At 32.1% G+C, this 24,023-nt stretch overlaps 1 protein-coding gene across 1 annotated transcript in view; it reads left to right on the top strand.

Moving 5' to 3' along the window:
• Nucleotides 1-24,023, top strand: part of LOC143054410 (DENN domain-containing protein 3-like) — a 70,842-nt gene that overhangs the window by 32,566 nt on the left and 14,253 nt on the right. Inside the window, exons 11-19 of the mRNA XM_076227423.1 lie at nt 6,563-6,659; nt 13,906-14,039; nt 14,428-14,578; nt 15,271-15,407; nt 15,858-16,030; nt 16,526-16,630; nt 17,686-17,860; nt 23,181-23,311; nt 23,797-23,959. Coding sequence (XP_076083538.1) covers nt 6,563-6,659; nt 13,906-14,039; nt 14,428-14,578; nt 15,271-15,407; nt 15,858-16,030; nt 16,526-16,630; nt 17,686-17,860; nt 23,181-23,311; nt 23,797-23,959 — 1,266 coding nt within the window. The remainder of the gene's footprint in view (nt 1-6,562; nt 6,660-13,905; nt 14,040-14,427; nt 14,579-15,270; nt 15,408-15,857; nt 16,031-16,525; nt 16,631-17,685; nt 17,861-23,180; nt 23,312-23,796; nt 23,960-24,023) is intronic.

The raw sequence follows: 24,023 nt of genomic DNA, 5'->3' as shown, positions 1-24,023 counted from the left end.
GGTTAATTTATGGATTGGAAGTGTTACCTCTAACCAGATCTGATATTGAACAGTTGGAAAGATTTCATAGAAAAAATCTTCGCCAGTTACAATCTCTTCCAGAAAGAACTGCCAATTCTGCAGTGTTACTACTGTTAGGAGCACTACCAATAGAAGCAGAAATTCATAAAAGAGTATTGTCTCTCCTACTTGCGCTACTAACATGTGAAAATGAAAAAATACATCAGCTTATAGAAAGACAAATAACAACAAATTTTGATAACAAAAATAGCTTCTTTTCTAGAGTTATGGATATCTTAGATCTGTATGAACTTCCAACCATTATACAACTTAAAAGCAATGTTCCAAAGAAAGAACAATGGAAAAGAACTATCAAACTGAAAGTAGACAAATTTTGGAAGGACAAGACCTTAATAGAATCTGAAAGAAAATCTAGCTTAAAATTCATGAATACGGAAAACTTCGAGATCAATAAACATCACCAAGTCTGGAAAATAAAGCATTTGCCTCGTTTTGAACTTAGAAAAGCAATAATCAAGACTAGAATGATAACTGGAACATACATACTTCAGGCAGATCAACATAAATTCACTCCATATACAGTAGATCCAACTTGCCAATTATGTAAAACTGCCAATGAAGACATAACTCATTTCCTGACAACATGTCCCATACTCAGTACTATGAGAGAAAAATATTTCCTTGATATAAGAAAAGAGATCACCGATAAAATCACTCCAGCAAAATGGAACTGCACCTTCATGAGCAAAACTGCAATAGTACAATTGCTAATAGACTGTTCAAAATACAAGGAGGTGTTTGATAGCTGTGAAAAATTCATGGAAAACATTGAAAACAAAACTAGAAACATGCTATTTCAAATGCACATAGAGAGACTGAAAATTTTAGACAACAAATAGAAACACATAATGTGCATATATATATATATATAGTTATATAAAGATACATATATCATAAAGTGGAAGAACTGACAACCAAATGAGAACAATGATTATCATAAGTAAAATATATATAGTACCAACACAGAGTCTGTCATTTAATTTAATAATAATTGTAAGAATCTTAAATATTTAAAGATCACTCCTATCCTCAACAGCCTTATACATCTATTATATGGTGCTTATCATTTATATAACCTTTTAAAATCTATTGATGGTGACAAAACAAGTTTTAATAACTTTTTAAAAATTTTAATATACAATTGATCATGAAGTACATATAACATTCCACTGAGAAAATCTGCCTTTTTAGATTTTATTAAATTCTTACATCTTAAACTATTATTATTTTAATACATAGATCTTATTAAATGAAACCTCCTTTTAATGTACATTTTATGCATATTAAAAAGCAAATTCAAATGAAACATAATTTTAAATATAAATAAAACTAAGTCACATACTTAAGTGAATATACTTGTATGGTTTGTTATAAAAAGGTCCATGTAAATATGCCTTGCATGACATTTCTATTGTTTATTGTTTATTTATATGTGCTGTACATATGTTGGAAATTTTGTTTTATCATTTTAAAAAATTTTAAGTTAAGGGAAAACTCCATATATATTTGGAGGTGCTCCTAATTAAAGGAGGCTTATACCAAGAAGAAGAAGTTCGCTCTTGGTCTGTTTGTCCTGAGTTCTGTCGCCCGTATAGTACGTTCGTCCTGTGTTTATTGTCTTTACTCTTATCAAGGACATTTTATAATACGTCCTTGCATTTTTTTTAAATTATTAATATTAAGGGTATCGTTAAACATGTTAAAAAACTCTAAAACATGATTTCGTGAAAATCATCTGTTCCTTATTTTGTTCCCAAGTTAAGACAATCGTGTTCAGCCAATCAAATTCTGTGTTTCTCATGATCAATTAATAAGCCAATCAAAAACATTTTCTCTGAAGATTATTCTAACATGCTAGATTTTGAACTTGTGTTGTTTTCATCTAGTTGTAAAATGTGAATTTATTATCTGCAATCGTTCTTACACAGCTTTTAGGATAAAAGCATGGCTGATTGACAAAATTCAATGATGCAGTACTAACATAAGGATAATAAATAGGATTTTTGTCGAGCCTGCAACTTTTGTTGCAGAAAGTTCGACATAGGGATAGTGATCCGGCGGCGGCTACGGCGGCGGCTACGGCGGCGGCGGCGGTGTTAGCTCACTTCTTAAAAGCTTTATATTTCAGAAGGTGGAAGACCTGGATGCTTCATACTTTGTATATAGATGCCTCATGTTACAAACTTTCTGTCAGTCACATGTCCAATGTCCTTGACCTCATTTTCATGGTTCAGTGACCACTTGAAAAAAAAGTTCAGAATTTTTGTAATGTTGAATCCTCTCTTATTATAAGTAATAGGATAACTATATTTGGTATGTGCGTACCTTGCAAGGTCCTCATGTCTGTCAGACAGTTTTCACTTGACCTCGACCTCATTTCATGGATCAGTGATCAAGGTTAAGTTTTGGTGGTCAAGTCCATATCTCAGACACTATAAGCAATAGGGCTAGTATATTCGGTGTATGGAAGGACTGTAAGGTGTACATGTCCAACTGGCAGGTGTCATCTGACCTTGACCTCATTTTCATGGTTCAGTGGTTATAGTTAAATTTTTGTGTTTTGGTCTGTTTTTCTCATACTATATGCAATAGGTCTACATTATTTGTTGTATGGAATGATGGTAAGGTGTACATGTCTAGCGGGCAGATGTCATGTGACCTTGACCTCATTTTCATGGTGCAGTGGTCAAAGTTAAGTTTTTGAGTTTTGGTCTTTTTATCTAATACTGTATGCCATATAGGTCAACTATATTTGGTGTATGGAAATATTTTATGATCTTTATGTCAGTCGCGCAGGTTTTATTTGACGGTGACCTCATTTTCACGGTTCATTGCAAAGTGTTAAGTTTTTGTGTTTTGGTCTATTTTTCTTAAACTATAAGTAATGGGTCAACTATATATGTTGTATAGAAGCATTGTTAGCTGTACATGTCTGCCTGGCATGGTTCATCTGACCTTGACCTCATTTTCAAGGTTCATTGGTCTTTGTTTAGTTATCTTGGTTAATGTTAAGTTTATGAGACAGTTGTAATAAAACTAAGCTTTATACTTAGGACTATCAACATAATATCAATGATTAGTATAGAAGGCGAGACATTTCAGCGTGTGCACTCTTGTTTTCACTTATTTATTGACATAATACTTGTTCAGTTGTTGTAACATATTTTATTTTTGTATTCAATTAAATCATTTAAAGGACAATGTACTATTCTTATTTCAAAAAGACAAACAAACAGGTTGGGACCCCCCCCCCCCCCCTCATTATGAGTGGTGTCCCTTAAATGTGGGACTGTCCCTAAAATAAGGGGTCATTTTTCTATTAAAAAAAAAGAAAGAAAATTTTTAAGATTTTTAACTCAAAAGTGGGAAAATTCATTATATTTGGAGCAACTTTTCTAAATGAGGTGTCAAATTTATAAAGAAAATATAAGTTTAGAAACATCACAAAATTCTTTTGACATGTTTTTACCATTTAATACTTGATAAATGCATAGATCTTGGGGAAAAGTTTCATCAAATAATATGAATATAAAGGTGCTCATTTTTTACAGTGGGTTGTAATGTTCTTCCAATGAGGGTTACGCCTCATTTGGAGTGTTGTGTCAAACCTGTTATAGGTCCATCTTTGTGCATAATTCAAAATTGGAAATTTCAACAAGCATCTAATATTCTTACACAAGAAAATAAACCCTGGTCTGCTAGCTACATGTTCATCTTTTCTACCGATTCAATAACTAGAATCATGCAAACAGACTTAAGAAAAAGGCATGTAAGTTCATCATACAAATATGACACTTTTTCTAGACAATCCAGATTGTGGAAAATACTTCGCTAAAAATTGTCACCTTTAAAATTGTTGTCGCGCACTAAACACCCCCATGGGAACTTTCAAAAGTTGGCGGGAATGTAACAAGTCTTACTATTTTTATGCCCCATTTATGGGCATTATGTTTTCTGGTTTTTCTGTCAGTCCTGCTTCAGGTTAAAGTTTATGGTCGAGGTAGTTTTTGATGAAGTTGAAATCCAATTAACTTGAAACTTAGTACACATGTGTTCCTTATGATATGATTTTTCTAATTTCACTGCCAAATTAAAGATTTTACCTAATTTTCACAGTCCACTGAACATAGAAAATGATTGTATGGATGGGAAATCCATGTACTTATGACACATTCTTGTTTGAAGAAAAAAAAATACGTCATAACGATAATGGAACAAAGCAGGCTGGGTTAGTGGGGCTGCTTTTATGGTAATTCAAGTTACCTTTTATTCACCTTCTTCCACCTCAGAGCTATCAGCTCTTTGATTTACATAAGTAACAATTTATGAATATTGAAAGGAAGCAGTTTTTAGCTCACATGGCCCGAAGGGCCAAGTGAGCTTATGCCATCACTTGGCGTCCGTCGTCGTCTGTCGTAAAATTTTTCAAGAATCTTCTCCTCTGAAACTACTAGGCCAAATACTTCCAAACTTTAACTGAATGTTCCTTAGGGTATCTAGTTTCTAAATTGTATCCAAAGTTTTGATCTATGAACAAACATGGTCTCCATTGCTAAAAATAGAACATAGGGGTCAAATGCAGTTTTTGGATTATAACTCAAAAACCGAAGCATTTAGAGCAAATTTGACGGTAAAATTGATTATCAGGTCAAGATCTATCTGCCCTGAAATTTTCAGATGAATCGGACAACCTGTTGTTGGGTTGCTGCCCCTGAATTGGAAATTTTAAGGAAATTTTGCTGTTTTTGGTTATTATCATGAATTTTATTATAGGTAGAGATAAACTGTAAACAGCAAAAATGTTCAGCAAAGTAAGATCTAAAAATAAGTCAACATGACTGAAATGGTCAGTTGACCCCTTTATGAGTTATTGCCCTTTATAGTCAATTTTTAACCATTTTTCATAAATCTTAGTTATCTTTTACAAAAATCTTCTCCTCTGAAACTACTGGGCCAAATTGAACTAAACTTGGCCACAACCATCATTGGGGTATTTAGTTTGAAAATTGTGTCCGGTGACCTAGCCAACCAACCAAAATGGCGGCCATGGCTAAAAATAGAACATAGGGGTAAAATGCAGTTTTTGGCTTATAACTCAAAAACCAAAGCATTTAGAGCAAATCTGACTGGGGTTTAAATTGTTTATCAGGTCAAGATCTATCTGCCCTGAAATTTTCAGATTAATTGGACAACCCATTGTTGGGTTGCTGCCCCTGAATTGGTAATTTTAAGGAAATTTTGCTGTTTTGGTTATTATCTTGAATATTATTATAGATAGAGATAAACTGTAAACAGCAATAATGTTCACCAAAGTTAGATTTACAAATAAGTCACATGACCGAAATGGTCAGTTGACCCCTTTAGGAGTTATTGCCCTTTATAGTCAATTTTTAACCATTTTTCGTAAATCTTAGTAATCTTTTACAAAAATCTTCTCCTCTGAAACTACTAGGCCAAATTAATCCAAACTTGGCCACAATTATCTTTTTGGTATCTAGTTTAAAAAATGTGTCCGGTGACCTGGCCATCCAAATGTCAAAAACCAAAGCATTAAGATCAAATCTGACTGTGGTTGAATTGTTTATCAGGTCAAAATCTATCTGCCCTGAAATATTCAGATGGATCGGACGACATGTTGCTAGGTTGCTGCCCCTGAATTGGTAATTTTAAGGAAATTTTGCAGTTTTTAGCTCACCTTTCCTAAAAGGAAATGTGAGCTTTTCTCATCACTTGGCGTCCGTTGTCGTCGTCTGTCATCGTTAACAATTTTTCAAACATCTTCTCCTATGAAACTACTGAATGGATCTGGATGAAACTTAGCATGATTGCTCCTTAGATTATCCTGCACAAAGATTGTGCTTCGATTTTTGATCCGCCAAAAACATGGCCGCCATTACTTAAAATAGAACATAGGGGTCAAATGCAGTTTTGGGCTTATATCTCAAAAACTAAAGCATTTAAAGCAAATCTGACATGGTGAAAAATGTTCATAAGGTCAAGATCTATCAGCCCTGAAATTTTCAGATGAATCAAACAACCCATTGTTGGCCATGGGTTGCTGCCACTTAATTGGTAATTTTAAGGAAATTTTGCAGTTTTTGGTCATTATCTTGAATATTATTATAGATAAAGATAAACTGTAAACAGCAAAAATGATCAGCAAAGTAAGGTCTACAAATAAGTTAATATGACCAAAATTGTCAATTGACCCCTTAAGGGGTTATTGTCCTTTAATGACAATTTTTCACAATTTGTTCATCATATTTGCTAACTTTAAAAAATCTTCTCCTCTAAAACTACTCAACCAAATTCAACCAAACTTCATTTGAATGATCAGTAGGGTGTATAAAATAAAGTTTGTGTTTTATTTTCTATTTCGTCAAAAAACATGACCGAAGGCATTGTTTATCAGGTGAGAGATTCAGGCTCTTGAGAGTCTCTTGTATTATTTATGACCATACTTTTTTTTTCTCTTTTGTAGAGGTGTTATGTCAGAAATCCGATTAGAACATCAGAGATTTAACAAGCAAGCATTCCTTGACAGCATACAGGGCCTAGATAAAAAGTTTTATGAAAGAGTAAGTAACTTACTGTTAGTTGGTATAGGTGTAAAAAGAATCCACATTTTTAACAAATTTTGGGTGCATATGATACTGTAAATTTCTCAATTCTTGGATGAATTTATTGTTGCAATTGTTGAAAAATGGATTAAAATGCTAGATTAAAGTATGGAGAAGACTTTATAAGTATGATTTACTTGTGTGTACTCCATTTTGGTTTAATTCAGCAAATAAGTTATGTTTAGACTAAACTTGAACTTTGTTCAATAGATATCTAATTGGCAATCAAACCACATTTTTAATAGTTGGGTATAGATGCATAATAGTTTCTCCATAGGCGGTAATGGTAACGTTTTCTTCTGTTGCTCAGTCCATATCGTTAACTTAGATATGTGTGATGGCTCGTTTCGAAGCTGAGACATTTTGACATATGTGGTTAAATTTTCGGGGTACGAAGTGAGATTACTTTTTCAGTAAATTAGAAAACTTCGAGTATCCTTTTGTGATGTGGCTCCTAATGGTAAAAAAACCCATTTTTAACACAATAAGTTCTTTGAAAATTTAATACTTTGAACACATTTAATAGCTCCATAGATTTTACACATTTATTCTGTGTTCTCTTACTTTCTAAATTAACTCAAATGGTTAGGCTCATTCACTTGTTTATCATAGAAAAGTGTCAAATATCACTACACAGAGAATTTTTGTTTACACATGACTTTTGAGTTCCTCATTTCAAGGCGCATTAGGGATATTGTCCCAGTTAAAATCTTTCAGTAAAAATGAAGTAAAATATTTATTAGTTCTAAAACTATACAAAAATAATTTATTTAATTATATTCTGTAAAATGAAATGTACATACCTGTTTAATTATAACAAAATGACAAGATATAATACAACAACAATAATATGAATGAAGGAGGTTTGATCAGGCCACTTTTTGGCCGCGTCAATTAAAAAATATAGAAATATGAGAAATATACCATATAAAATTATAGTGACATTATGTGTGACCTTTCTTCACTATATTTTTTAAAAATAAAGTAATGTTTAGTTTTTAATATAATTAACATAATTTTGAAAGATGATTTATAGGTTAACTATTTTTAGAATTTCAAAGGCCAGATAATCACACTCATTATTCCTCCACTTTTATTAAATATGACTACAGGGGATTTACCAGCATATTGAAGTGAAAATTTACAAATTATCAATACATTTATTATAAATTTGTATCCAATGGCTATTCTTCTATGTGGCAACCAGTGTTAACAAAATACTCAACAAGTCAGACAACCTTATCAGAGTTCAGACAGTTTGCATGCAGCAATTGATAAATTATACATATCTCTCTGTGCAGCAAGATAAAAATAATGTCTTGCTCTTTCTTTCTCGCCTAACATCTGAAAAGCTATTCCCAGTGAAATTAAATGATTATAATGCAATAAAAAATGATCTATTTCTTTTGTTTCTGATAACTTATTTACACAATCTAGACATGATCTATAGTCCTGTAGATGGTAACAACATAGAAAATGGACAAAATGTGCAAATGACATGGAATTATGTAAAATACTGCAGCAAAATAGTCCCCTATTGGTATTACAGAACTGAAATTCCTTTGGGATGTCTATTGAACTTAAAAACATGTCCCTAAATTTTAAAAATTGAGATGGCAATGTCTTCGACAATGAAAAATACTTCAGTTTCTGTGTCTGTTTCAGTGTAATTTTTGAATAAAATGACTCACCTGCACATTTTGACAAACTGTAATTTATCATATCTATTGATACTAAATATTTTTTATGACCATAGAAGAAAAATGCCAATTTTAGCCACCCTGATATTGCATCTGAATTTACACCAACCAACAACTGGCTGAGCTCATATTTGTAGTTTTTGTATTGCATTTTATTGTTTGGGTTATTTATATGTGATTGTGCAATAGGTATTGATTGAAATGTAGTTGTGATTGACTTTCCAAAGATATATCTAGATAATTCTGTTTTACAAGAATGTAGCAAAGTATTGAAAATGCTTAGAATGCTTGAAAAAGGCATATGCACAGCAATGTCAGCTTTCTCATTTATCAATCTCATTATTGAATTAATTTCACCAACTGATCTTGTCATTTTACATGGAAATCTTTTGTAATTATGCAAAGTCTGGGATGATGAGAAAATCTGAACTCCTACTTGATAGGAATTTTTTAAGAGGTTGATTAATATGTTCCTGTTATTTTTGTTGAACCTTTGATAGAACAAGTTATTTTCAGGAATAAAATAATGTAACAATGTTGAATATTCTAAACAGTATAGTAACCGTTGTAAACAGGCCATAAAACAGGGTATTATATTGTCTGGTCTCCATACTGAGGTTTCAGTTTCTTCTGAAATCCAAAACATAAGGGTCTTCAGAAAGTATGAACACAATAAACCTTTTATATCTTCATTTAGATCGATTATTTCTTTCAATAGTATTTTTAATAAAGCATAGCATAGTAACTGGGTATGACTAAAAGAATATATGAGCACTTTTTCTGCTATGGAAAATGATATTCGCCACTGAAGATTCTCATTTATAGATCCCTTGTAGCCTACAGGAACAAATAAAACGCCACATGAAGTTATTTTAGAAATAAGTTCAGGTGTCGGCCATAATGAACGTGATCTAGAGATCCATGGTTGTGCTTGAGAGACCCACTGATCAGCTTTAAGGCATAATGCCACATCAAATTTGTCATCAAAGAGTGAGATGCAGGGACCATGAATTTTAGTGTGTACTCCCGGAACAGAACCTACTAAATTCATGTTATTTAATTTAAATAGTTCACTTGACAGTAGGTTCTCTCCTCTGTAAGGTTGTAGATTTGGTTTAATTAGAACCAGTTTAATTAGATATGGTGTAGTAGCATAATTGTCACGAAAGCGTAGATGTGTAAAACAAGGAGGTGTGTCATCAGTATCCATGACGAACACTATCCTCCCATTCCTGACACAATTGTGTTCTGATTCGTATACTGCATAAAATTGCATTATGTACATAACATCAAGATCACTACCATTAAGATTGAGTCCCTCTGCCTTACTTCCACTGCTTATTTGTAATATGAGTTTGTTGACACAACTGAAGTCTTCACTTAAAAATTTCAGCCGTCTAGCTTTCACTACATCTTCTGTTCCAATCATCTGACACAAATATTTATAAAAATGTAATGATTTTATTTTACTGTGAGACATAATTGTCGATTTTGTAGGAATTCCTTATCCTCTATTCTTGTTAAGGTTTCTGGACTTTACTATATTATTGGCCAGGTGGTATTTTATCTATTATTGTCTGGTTAATGGTTCTGTTTTATCATCTAGTCTTTTATCCTTCCAAATGTTCATGTTGATTTTTCCTTGAATAAATAAACACTTGTATATTTCATTTATTAGTATTGAACCACCAATGTGGGCCTGGTCAGAAAGCAAATAGTACAAGAAAAGTAGTATATTGTTAACGAAGTAGTTCCTATGTACATGATGTATAGCTGTAGCTTTTTCAATCAGTAAAATATATGTTTATTTTTTGTATCAAATAAAAGTTTAAGGACTGTGTAGATCTTTTGTTAAAAGTTTTGGATAATTAAAAAAGATATAGGAAATTAAAATATGAGGGTATATGATGCCTTGTTCCTTTTACTATCAAACTTCATAGTTGGGTTGGCATTTTGTTTTATTATATTAATATTATTATTATATCTACTGGATCTGACAAAGTTTCAAGTGTGAGGTTGTGCCTTTAGTAAGGGAAGCTGTAGAACACAAACACGCATAAAAAAACTGGCTGTCAAATCACAAACAATTTCTCTCTGTTGCAATTTTGATTAATATTTGTTATGTTTTATTTTTCATATCATGATATTTTTTAGAATACTGGTAATTTGAAGTGAGAAAAGTATTATTAGAAATTTATACTTTATTTTATTTGAAGGCATTCTACTAAGGTTCTACTTACAGGGTGATTTCCAAACAAAATTGTCTCTAAGTATTGATGATTTTTTCTCTTAAGGAAGAAATAATTAAGGAATCAGAAAAGTACCATAGTTTCAGTAAAGTATCATGTCTTAACTACACTTAAATAATTAGTATTGACATGCACTATCTATTATACTAAAATAACGAGGTCCAATTTAGAAAAACAGTAAATGAAATATTAAAAATAAATTGTTAAAGATGTTTTTGGTAAAAATATTTCCTACATCCTTTAAGAAATTTCCAGGTATATTTCATTTATTTAATTAAAATTTTCCTCAATTTCTTAGAAAAACAATAAATGAAATATTAAGTTAAGGTGGTACCTAACACTACAGGGAGATAATTCTGTAAAGTCAGCTAAACGTTTTAATTACATTGTGTTGTAAAAGGAATATTAAGCTTCTCAATGATCAAAATTGGTGGCTGTCAAATTGCTATATAACCAGTGTATTTTTTCTAACAAAACAGTTGGTTCAAAATTTTTAAAATTTTTATATGGGGACGGAGTCCCCAACTACGGTAGAAAAATCAAATCAATAAAAAAAAATATTTTAAAATCGGGAAAATTTCCCGAATTTTTCATTCTACTAATGAACTCAAAATCGTTAACTTTTTTTTTCAGATCTACTTCCATTTCATGTCTTCTTCAGTTTCCGGTCTTGTTTGTCTGAGACTTTGAATAAAATGTATATTTATCAACATATCAACGAATATATATATATAGGAAGGAATTTAACACCCAATCATTTTTAATAATTGTTTGATATGAAAAAGACGTTACCTGGATAACAGCATTTCTTTGTTTACATTGAATATGACGTCATAAATTAACTTAAATGACTTCACAACTAAATCCCTTACAACAGAACCAATATCGGAAACATTACGGTATTTCTGTTTCTGTTTCTTTTATCAACATGTTTGAATTAAAAAAAAAAAAATACAGACTTCGTCCCCATTCACAGGTAATGCCTGCCTTATAATAATTTATAATAGAGACCATTAATTAAGATAAGATCTCTTGGAAATTTTTGGTTCTTTAAAAACCAACAGTGGCATTGCCCCAGTGGTGTAAATAGTTATCATAGTAAAATAGTGAATATTTCTTTTCTTTGATTTGTTTTATAATAAATATCGATCTACAATAATAATAATCGATTCACACTTATTTTCAGTAATGAATTTTATAAACCCCAATTATAATAACAATCAGTTTAAGATAATATGCCCCTACAATACACAGGTCAGTAAGACAAAGAGAGCAATGTCTCCTTAAACATTTTAAAGTTTGTCAATACTTAATATCCATTCCTTATTGTTGTTGTTCAGTCCTCCAAAAATTGAAATAGATCATTAGAGTTTAAAATATCAGCATGCAAAAGTCAATAATTACCATTACCTCTGTCAGGAGGGGGTATTTGGCAAGTCCTTTATCTAAGTTCCTTGTAATAACCCTCTATATTAATCAGCACAGGAGATAAAGCCCTCTGTCTGGTTTAAGGAATAGTATAAAAATTAAATTTGATAATCAGCTTTTATATAGAACTTGACAAACTTTTCATGAATGTTATACTAGATAGAAACCCTACTTTTTCAAAATATTCAGTTAATATTTCCTATTTGTTTAGGAAATTTCCTGGTATGTTTTATTCATTAAAGAGATAAATACCTCTGGCAGGTTAAAGGGCCAGTATTAACATGCAATTTGATAATTGGTTCTTTTATATAACTTGACATACTCTTGAATGCTATGCTAGTTTGATAAAACATTTGTTGAAAATATTTAGTTAATATTTCCTACTTCCTTCAGGAAATTTCCTGGTTAATTCCACCTTTAAATGCTTACAGTATGTAAAAAAATGCTGTATTTTGATTGAATGAGAAAAAAAAAAAACTTTTTCAAGGATTTTCTAGATATTGAGATTTTCTTTTCTCTTTCAGTGTATTTGGCATTAGGGATTTCAATGTACTAGGGTATTTGCTAGCAAAAACCACAGCAGATGGGAAATACCATGTCTGAAATAACACAACTTTCGAAAAAACCTCTCGACATTTTCGTTGAGATGGATAAAAAAAGCATTCAGTCGAATAAACAAATATGATATGCTTACTTTTGGATATTTGCAAAAAATACCCCTTTAAGTATGATATAAGGTATAATATTTTCTGTCTTATGTGAACAGTTATATCATGCTATAGATGGGAATAAAAAAAAAATTTCCTGAGCCACTAGGTGAAAACCTCTTGACTTTTTGTTGACTACCACTCCATAATATGATATCTGTTTAATTACACTGAATAGATTTTTATTGAAACTCTCTCTACTGGCTAGTTCATGTGGTGAAGGGAATGCATAACTTTGAGGAAAAATAGAGATTGTCATAATACTGCAGGAATTATACATGTACTTATACCCATTAGAGCTGTCTTTATGTTATGTCATATTCAAATAATTTAATGGCAGAAAGAGGCTTGCGAGAGTAAACAAAAATATCCAAAATGGCAAATACCACGGCATAAAGGGGAATTTGAGGCAATTTCACCAGCAGTGCTGAAAAACTTGCAAAATTGTTTGAAATGAGGAAAAAAGATTAGAATATGTGAAAAATACACTGGCTTCCAATGCAACCAATCAAAATCCAGCATTCTTAAACATATTATATAAGGTGTTATTAGATACAGAATTTCCCTCAATATCTAAGAAAAAAAGTAATGGGTACTGACATGATTTATAAACTAATATTCAAAAATTCCCTGTTCAAAGAATAAGAAATTAAAAATTATTAAAAAAAAAAAGAAATTTTACCATATTTTGATTTGAATATTTTAAGACCCAATTTAAAAAAAAACAACTCCTAAACTTTTAAGCTTTTAAACATTTCTTGCTTCATATTTCTAGGTTTGAACTTTTTTTATATGTTGGTTTGGTATGGTCAAGACGTTTGGTTAAGTTAGCATACTTTAAAGAGAGTTATCTCTCTTTAACCAGTCTTTGGGTTATGCAGATTGCATTTTGTAATTGAATTGTATATTTGTTTTATTTGTTCTCTCAATATATTGTTACCAAAGATGTACATGTGTTTGAAAAATAGAACTTTATTAACTTGAAGAGTAGTTATATTATTTATGCCAAAGTAAAGTTCCATAAAACATTGAAGATGAAGATAAGTCAAGAACATGACTTCAGACGCATGAAATTTATAAATTGTTTTTTTCCATTTATACATTTCTATTGTCTTTTTAGGCTTTGAATACAGACATGTTTAAGATTTTCCTGAAAGATAGAATGTCGCAGAAACAGGACTACTGGTCACAGCTGGAAGTGTTAACTAGACCACAAGTTAAAAAAGCCGGGGGAACAGATAAACTGGCTAACAGGTAAAACAATCATCTGATAGTCAGCAGGTTAAAAAAGTCTGTATAAATGATCTTATAAATGGTGGTACTGATCATAGCATAAATACAATAATATCAGTTTCTTATGATTAAAGGACATGTGGGGATGATCATCAATAAACCAACAACCCATAAAAAAATAAACACCAGAAGACAACAGAATGCTTGCATCATACAGTCTGTTTTATTTCAAATATTTGTTTTCTGTATACATGCCTATTGAAAATTTATACTTTTAAATTCGTGAGAAATTTACCTTTACCCACGAAATACACAAAAACTGGTATACCATTAACAATAATTCAATGCACAGTGTTACATATTCCTATAGTATGACTAATTATTGAATACACCTTATTATTCATTATAGGAGAGCTCAGCTAAAGAAACAGGTATCAGTCACGTTCTTACCAGGTTTACTAACAAGGAAAGAAACAAAGATCTTCAAGTTACCACGGATACAACGCAGCTTAAGAACATACATAATCAATACAATAGATCAGCTATCTGATTGTTGGCAGGTAAATAACTAAAGATCAGATATACACATTTTTTTACCTTTTTTTTGTGTTTTGGGCAAAGAATAAAGAAGATAGAGAGAAACTGTATACAGATAAAAATATCAGCCATTCAAATCAACATAAAAAAGAGATTTTTGTCAGGGAGTATTCTATTGTAGTTTTGGAGCCTCTGGCCTTTGTTAGTCTTGTATGATTTTTAATTTTAGTTTCTTGTGTATAATTTTGGAGTTTAGTATGACGTCCATTATCACTGTACTAGTATACATATTTTTTAAGGGGCCAGCTGAAGGACACCTCTGGGTGTGGGAGTTTCTCACTACATTGAAGACCCATTGGTGGTCTTCGGCTGTTATCTGATCTATGGTCGGGTTGTTGTTGCTTTGACACATTCCCCATTTCCTTTCTCTATTGTAGTCTTTAACTTAGGAAAGTATCCATTAACTTAGAAGTACACAGACCTAAGTGAACAACACACACTCTTTAGAGCCTCTAGTTTTGATAGCCTTATTTATATGTATCATTTTCAGAAATTGCAATCATTGAGATACTGTTTGTTCATTTTAAAAAAAATGGAAGTAATGAATGCATACATTTCTTAATTTACAGTGTTTGAAAATAATTGTTTCTGAAAAGTAATGACCTTCAAAATAATTGTTTCTGAAAAGTAATGACCTTCAAAATAATTGTTTCAGAAAAGTAATGACCTTCAAGATCGTGCCTCTTACCTGTATTTACGAGGAGCGTTTTACTTAGCTGATCATAAGGCTGTAGAGGCTCTAGGTGATTTGACCAGACTGGCAGAAATAGATATATCATTAGTACCAGAATTGTAAGTTGTATTCAGTCAAATTTGGTGGTTATAAAAAATTATGTTTTTGACCTGTAGATCCAATGGTTTGTCCATCTGTCCCGCTTCAGGCTAAAGATTTTGGTCAAGGTACTTTTTGATGAAGTTGAGATCCAATTAACCTGAAACCTCGTGCACATTTTGTCCTATGATATGATATTTTTAGTTTTACTGCCATATATAAAGTTTTGACCCCAATATTATGGTCCACTGTCCACTGAAATAAAAAAGATTGTACGAGTCGAGCATCTGTGAACTATGGACATAATTTCAAATAGACAGGAAAATATGACTAAATTTCATTTTAAACCAAAATAAATCATGAAAAAGATGATGTCATGAACACATGACAAAATTATGTCTATGAGCTGATAAACAAAACACGTCAGCCAATCAGAAGACTTGTTTCATCTAAAATTAAATTAATTTCAGAATGGTAAAGCAAGCCTACCAGAAGATACCTGAGGATGAAAAGTATGAGATTTTAATGAGACCAGGGATACAGCATCTCTCTGAACTGTTACATCTGGAGAGTGATGGGAACCAGTCACCAAAAGTACATCATAAGTTTGAGGAACCAGTCAAACTTCCTGATCATGACCTCAGTTAGTAGTTTGTAGCATTTAGAGAAATATGATAGAAAGTGTTATGAAAAAATGTTTGTGAATATATATATATACGAATTGCTTAGGTAGGAAAAATAAAATAAAAAAGCTACAAAAAAATTTCAAGATAAAGTTGAAATTTCTTCACTTCAATATGATTACAGTAAACTATATTTAATTTTGATAGATCAGTCATAGGTTTAACATTATGAAAGTATTTTGAAGATTTTTTCCTGATCTGATTTTTCATATTTATTTTTGAAGAATTTTCATAGTTTGTGTATATGATTAGATTTTAAATGATTTTCTGATTCATAATAATGTTTAGACTTTTAACAATTTTTTGCTATCATATTGTTAGTTTATTGTAAATTGTTTTGATTTTAAAGGAGCCTTCTATAACTTATGTAATTATGAGACAAAATATAATTTCTATTATTTGTTTGTATGATATATATATATATATATCAATGAGACAGAATTGTATTTTTTTAGATTTTGAAGAATTTAGACGATTTGTGACTATGTTGGAGATGACACAAGATATGGAGACTGTGATGAGACTCTTCCAAGCTTTAGAACTTAACCAACATAATGGATGTAAGTATAAACAAACCATTATTCCTGTCATACAGATTTCAAGTGGTTTTCACTTTTGAATGGTTTTACACTATTCCTTTTTTGGGGCCCTTTATAGCTTACTGTTTGTTGTGAGCCAAGGCTCTGTGTTGAAGACTACTTTGACCATTAACCCTTTCGCCGATAAATCCCGGTTTACCGGGATTCATGCTTCAGACAGCTGACAATGAGCCCCGTTTTGCCGGGATTTGAATACCTGTTTTATATTTCCCCGCTAAAAACAGTGCAAACATGAGTTATCTTTCTTTGTTGAATACATTTTTTTGAAAGAATATGGAAGAATTGAAGCCAAACTAGTATACTTACTTGACATAAAACGTCGTTCATGTACAAAACACTTGGAATGGACATCGTTCAGTGTAAGGAATTTGTACAGCCTCATTAAATTTTTCCAAATTTTGCCGTTTTGGGTAAAAAAATTACAATTTGGGGTCAGAGAGCAGAATTTTGAGAATTTCACCTAGATAATGCAGAAAATTTGCAAATTTGAATATTTTATAAAGAAAAAATTATCAAAACATGAACAAAACTGTGAACATGGTGTTAGTGAATGAAATAAAGACACAAATAACTACAAACAAGTTTTTATTGACATTTATTATGAAGATCTCCCACTTCAGTAATAGTAACCTGCAGAGAAGCCATCGTCTCAGCATAGCTTCTGTCTGAGCATCAAGTGGTGAAAGCGTTAATTGTTTACATTTACAAATTGTGATTGTGATAGAGAGTTGTCTTATTGGCACTCCTAACACATCTTATCACTATTTCATGTACATTCTTTAAAATTGTGGGGTATACTATTTTACCTCTGTTTGTTGGTTTGCCATCTGTTGGCCAGTCCATCTATCTGTCCCAAGAATATTTTTCGTCTCATCTTTCTCAGGAACTACAGTACTGGTATACGAATTTCTGAAATTTGGTTTCAGGATTTAAACAAGTAACCTACAATGTGTGTAGCTGCTAGAAAAATGAAGATAGCCCAAACATTCATGTTGTCATTTATTATATAATTTTAGATGATAAAGTGGACATTGGAACATTTGAGACATTTAATCATTGTTATCAAGAGAATCTGGAGCACTGTCTGAGGGTGGAGGAATCAATCTTAGATCATGAAGAATATGTACTGAAGTTGTCTTTACTCTGTAAGACTGATGTGGGGTCTGGTAGAATTGTACTTACCAATAAAAGGTAATAAAAATTATTCCATGTTATCAATATTTTTTGAATTATTAGGTCTTTCCACTTTTCTGTGGAAAGACCTATTGTTTTTCTTCTGATTATTTTTTTTTTTTTTTTCTTCCGCCAAATTTTGTTCTTGCGATAAACATTTGTTTCTCAATATGTCGCTTAGATATTTGGTATATGATATCGAACAGTTTATGCACTTTTGAAATTTACCCTGCGTAACCGAATACTTTTCTTTGTAGGAGTTATCTCCCCAAACACTGTTTTCCTTGTGTCCACGACTCCTTCACAACCGTAAAAGATTATGACAAATTTATTTTATAAAATTGCTCGTTATATCCTTCTCATGATTTGTCATATTTTGACCGAAGCGATATGAATGCTCCATATGAGAGTTATTTCCCCTTATGCATTTGATATAAGTGATATGCATTTCTATCTTGTAAACCATAAGTGATAGAGACCTTGGATCTTTTGATTATAGGTCCTTGGTCCAAAAAAATGAAAATTAGGTCAAGGTTAAAGGTCAAGGTCATATTCTAATTTTGAATTAGGCTTATTTCCACTCATTCCAGAAACTGTATAAGATATCGACAAATTATTTTGACTAAATTATTAGTTGCGACATGTCGTAACTTAATAATTTTAGTTGAAAAGGTGCGTAGACAATGAATGGGAGTGTTTGCCCCTATCATATCTAAAATTATGTGTAAAGTGATATACAAAAATGTAACTTATTAACCATACATATTAGAGACCTAGGGTCTTTTGATTTGAGATCCTCATTTTGTGACCTTGAAATTGAGGTCAAGGTCATAGGTTAATTTGACGTTCTAGATTTTGACCTTTGCTTTAAATTCATGTCTATGCATCATAAAGCCATATTAACTGACATTTTAGACTGATTTTTATGCAGTTAATCTGCATTATGCGAGCACCCTAGATTTGTGGTCTACCCAAAAAAGCTGAAATACTTGTCATTGTTATTATCTAGCTGGCTACTATGTTATATATAACTAATTGAACACTTTTTTAATACTTTTTATTCTAGAATATAAAAAATATTACCATAAAAACTTTAAATGGTCGTCGATTTTCCCAAAAGTTTTGAAGTTGCACATAGGAAGTAGTGCTCATTAGGAATTCTTATGTAGTTTATTATCGCCTGTGCTTTTGGCTAAGATGTCAAAAAACAATTGTACGAAATATTTAATCGCCGAAAATCTTTTAAGACAAGTAGTTAAAATTTCCCAAATGGCAAAAGTCGTAGGAATATTGTTTGTCGTCAATACGTAGTACAACTACGTCAGTAGTCTATTATATAATAAGTTCAACTGTTCATGCTGTTGGCGGCAATTTCAAATTAGAAGACGAAATTCGTATCTTTTCAATTTGGAGGCAGGGGTTCAAATTAGCGGTGGTCCGAGGTCCGCGACCTCCAACTTTTGAATTGGTTACTAGCCACGTCCGACGGGTCTTCCACTTTGAGACAACTATATCACAGTTATAGTAGTCTCAGTTCCACTTGAAAGAAAATAAAAAATAGCTTTGCAAACCTTTTCGCCAAAGTCTCCAAATCAACGATCTCAAAACTTATTTTAATCATTATTATTCATGACAGCGATGTCAATTTTGTTCAATCGCTAGCTATATACAGAAAATCGCCGACAAAAAATGTGTTAATACGAGTAAAATCGTATCTGACTGACAAAAACAACATTGGAACACAATGACAATGGCTGCCGTGAAAAGACAATTACAATTTTGGATCCGATTCCGGAAGCGGATAAGGGTAATTCCGGGTTTTTGGCGAATCCAGGCAGGTGACAAAATACATCTATGCATGGTAAATGAATATAAACACTAGAATTGAAAACCAAAAGATATATGTAAAAGAAAGAAAAAGCAGAAAATATTTTAAACAGAAACTCAAAATTACTTTTGACAAATTTTAATGTCAAAATCCAATACAATATGACAGCTGGGAACAGTATATCTAACAATAAATATGTTCCTGGTCACAGTTTAAATTTTCTTTATCAGTGATAAATGTTAATAATGCATGTAAGATGCTTTTAAAGTGTAAACATATTACTGCAATTTTGAAGGGGTATTTTTTTTTCTCAATTTTGAAGGATCAGTTAAAGTAGCTGGAAGATTCTTACTTTATTTTCACAAATAACTACCTGAATGTAGGCAAATCATATGATATATAGGTGTCGTCCTTTGGGCCACTCTACCCCCTCCTGTTTGATAACTTTGAATCGGATGACCTCTCAACCATATTCATTCATGTATGGGACTATATATATAACTAATCAAATGAAATATAAGGGGAGTCCATGGGGTGACCCACCCCCTCCTGTTTGGGAACTTACGAAACGGTCGAGATCCCCACCCCTAAACAATATATATTCATGTATGGGTCAATATAACTAATTAAATGAAATATAGGGGGAGTCCCCCTACCCCCTCCTGTTTGAGAACTTGGAAACCGATGAGATCCCCACCCCTAAACTATATATATTCATGTATGGGACAATATATCAAATCAAATGAAATATAGGGGAAGTCCCTGGGGTCATCCTACCCCTTCCTGTTTGAGAACTTGAAAACCCTCAAGATCCCCACCCCTAAACCATATATATTCATGTATGCAACAATATAACAAATCAAATGAAATATAGGGGAAGTCCCTAGGGTCACCCTACCCCTTCCTGTTTGAGAACTTGAAAACCCTCGAGATCCCCACCCCTAAACCATATATATTCATGTATGGGACAATATAACAAATCATTTACATTTACTATGGGCAGGTCAGTCACATACCTGTCAACCTGTGACGATGAAAATGCAGGTCATGACCTGCATTGAAGAATCAAATCTCAGGTCATAACGCGTACGAACTTTTTCGAGCTGAATTTCAGTATTTATGGTACATTTTCTTATAATGTATATCAAAGATACCAAAACATCAATGCATGTTCACTTTGTTAAGTCATTTTAAATCTTATTAAATATTATTTCATTGCACTTTTAAAGATTTTTATAAATTTGTGTAACTCAGTCTTATGTGCTTTACTTTTTGAGAAAATATAATAATACAATACTATTCACTACGTAGCCTTTAACCATGATATCTTTTAAACAACAAGGAAATTAGAGTATGATAAAATATAGTAATACAGTTAAAGGAAGTATAAATGTAAAAAATAATTTTCAACTTTTTTTTAAAAATTGTATAAAGGTATAAAAATAATGAATAGTTATTTTTCAATATGTATTTGAATTTTATATTTTGAATGATTTAATCTTTTTCACCCATAAAACGTTAATATAAGGAATAATTTTGAATGGTGACAAATAAGGGGAAGTAACTCTAGTTCAGTTTGTAACCGATGGTGCAATTTATTTACGACCTAAAGCTAAGGTAATTGGTGTTAATTAACAGTGTGTTTGACACCAAAGCTGTCAAGTGAAGCCATGCACTTAATGGGTCACTTAATTTGACAGTTTACATAGCTAGATGAACTTCCTGTTCATGGAAGAATTACGAATTTGCCGGTATTTCAAAGGAATATTACTTATGAAACCAATCTCAAGGCTAAGAAATACGGGTGAAATCGGGTCATTTTCGGAATTCCCGGGTTATTTCAATGACCCGGCGGGTGTTCCGGGTGATCCCTCAGAATTGTGAAAATCTCGGGTCACACCCGCAGAATACGGGTCAGTTGACAGGTATGCAGTCAGACCTCACCTTTGATGCTTGTAGTAGTGAACATTTGTCTGATTTGTGTCGCATAACTATTGTACTATAGAACACATACTCAGTTTTCTTTACAGGGAAACCAGTCCATTCATACTATTACATGTTCATACTAAGTCAACACGTACTACTAACAGTCAACTAAAACCAACGTTAACTACCAACTAGAACAACTACAATCATTGCGAACTTGTACCACTGCAGACTCACCATAAAAAATATACATTTATATATTCATTGCTATTGAAACCTTGATAACATATAAATTATTTGCCGTAATAATTAATTCATTAGATAAACATAAATGTACAATATATGAATGTTTAATGCCACATCAGAGGCGGATTTAGAGGGTTTTTCAGTGGCCCCCCCTTTCCATTTTTGAGAAAAAATTTGGTTGATTATATAGGGAATCACTGAAGCATGACTGGAGCAGGTCCCCTGTTAGGCAGGCAGTGGGCCCCCACTTATGAAAATTTCTGGATCCGCCACTGCACATAATTACGTTTGCCTGGTTTTTGGTTAACTGCCTTCAGTGCTTACAGCGCTTTGATTAATATTTTAATATCAAAATATATATTAACTGGTGGAAAGACCTTCAATTGTTCTCTGAACAATTGGTTTTTAATTTTTCTTATCTTTCTTAAAAAAAAAATCCTTTCTGAGCACAGTAGAGTTAACAAAATTAACGCTATAAAAAAAGGGTGTACATGCTGTTTTCCATGTAAACATCAGTCATCATAGGCAAAATTACAATGAACAGATCTAGATTATCATTGGTCATCTCAACTCAATTGCTTTTCTCACTTTCGCCATACCGGTTCAAGCCGGAAAATCAATCTCTTTGATATGATCTAAGATAATCTATAATTATATACTGAAGAAATATTCATTTTGTGCTATAATTATATACTGAAGAAATATTCATTTTGTGTATTTATGGGTGCAAATATTTAAAACTACTAGGGGATATTTTGAGTGCAGACATTAAAGCCCATTTTAGAACCATATTCATCCATTCACCTGTATTTTCAATAGCCTTAATATATATTTGCCCAAAACTCTTTTAAACTGAGTTTTACTTCACCCTTATCTGAAACAATAGTGAAACATCACAACATAGAAAGACACACTATAAAATATCAATTGAAATGTCTTCACTCAATCAAAAGACAAATTAACACAAATGAACATACCCTGAAGAAACAAATTTGATCTATGACTCAATGTAAATACAAAATCAATAAAAAAAGGGGATAGATGTTAAACACTTTTAGTTCATTTAGTTCATTTATATGTTTTGGAGTAAAGTATAACGGTCATTTTCACTGAACTAGTACACATTTTTATTGAGGGGACAGCTGAGGCCCACCTGGGGTGTGTGATTTTCATCCTGGATTGAAGACCCATTGAATGGTGACCTTTGGTTGTTATCTGCTCTTTGGTCGGGTTGTTGTCTGTTTGGCATATTCCTGAATTTCCATTATAGATTTTATTGCCATTTCTAAACCCTGCACTCCACATTAATGGCACCAATTACATTGTTATTATTTTCAGGTTATTGTTTATGAAGGATGGTTCAATGGAGTGCACAGAAGTAACAAAGATTAGAGATATTGTCCTGATTGAGCAGAAACAACTTAAGTCTTTCTTTAAAACAATTGATGTACTGAGAATTCACAAAAAAGGTTTGTTGTTTGTTTTACACTATTCAAAAGATGAAAATAAAGAATGTTAAACAAAATAAAATCAGAACAAGAATGAAAGATTCAAGTAAAAAAAAATCGATTGTTACATTTAATGTAAAAAAGACGATGTGGAATTATAGCCAATGCAATGAGACAACTCTCCACAAGAGACCAAATGACACAGACATTAACAACTAAAGGTTACTGTACAGCCTTCAACAATGAACACAGCCCATACCACATAGTCAGCTATAAAAGGCCCCGAAATGACAAATGTAAAACAATTCAAATGAAAAAACAAATGGCCTAATTCATGTACAAAAGAATGAACGAGAAAATAAATATGTAACACATCAACAAACAACAACCACTGAATTACTGGCTCCTTACTTAGGACAGGCATATAGTATGTGGCGAGTTAAACACGTTACCAGGATCCCAACCAATGCTTTATGTTTCAACTTAAGTGAAAATTTGTTTTCAAGATGATGCAAAGTTCACCGCCTGGTTGAAGGATGAGAGGGATCATTGGTTTATACTGTTACAAGAATTATGGGCTGGCAAGGTTGTTTCTATGGGAACCAAGGACATCATGGCTGCCAACAAAGCTGCCAATAATGTGCAACTTGTTGATGCTTTTCTGAAAAGGTATGTTCTATATAAGATTGAAGTTGATATATGCTAATAATCATGGCCTAATTTCTACTACTGT

This window comes from Mytilus galloprovincialis, chromosome 12, assembly GCF_965363235.1.
Source record: "Mytilus galloprovincialis chromosome 12, xbMytGall1.hap1.1, whole genome shotgun sequence".
Classification (NCBI taxonomy): Eukaryota; Metazoa; Mollusca; class Bivalvia; order Mytilida; family Mytilidae; genus Mytilus; species Mytilus galloprovincialis.
Note: the sequence above shows the minus strand (reverse complement) of the source record. Positions and strands in the feature narration are given on the sequence as shown.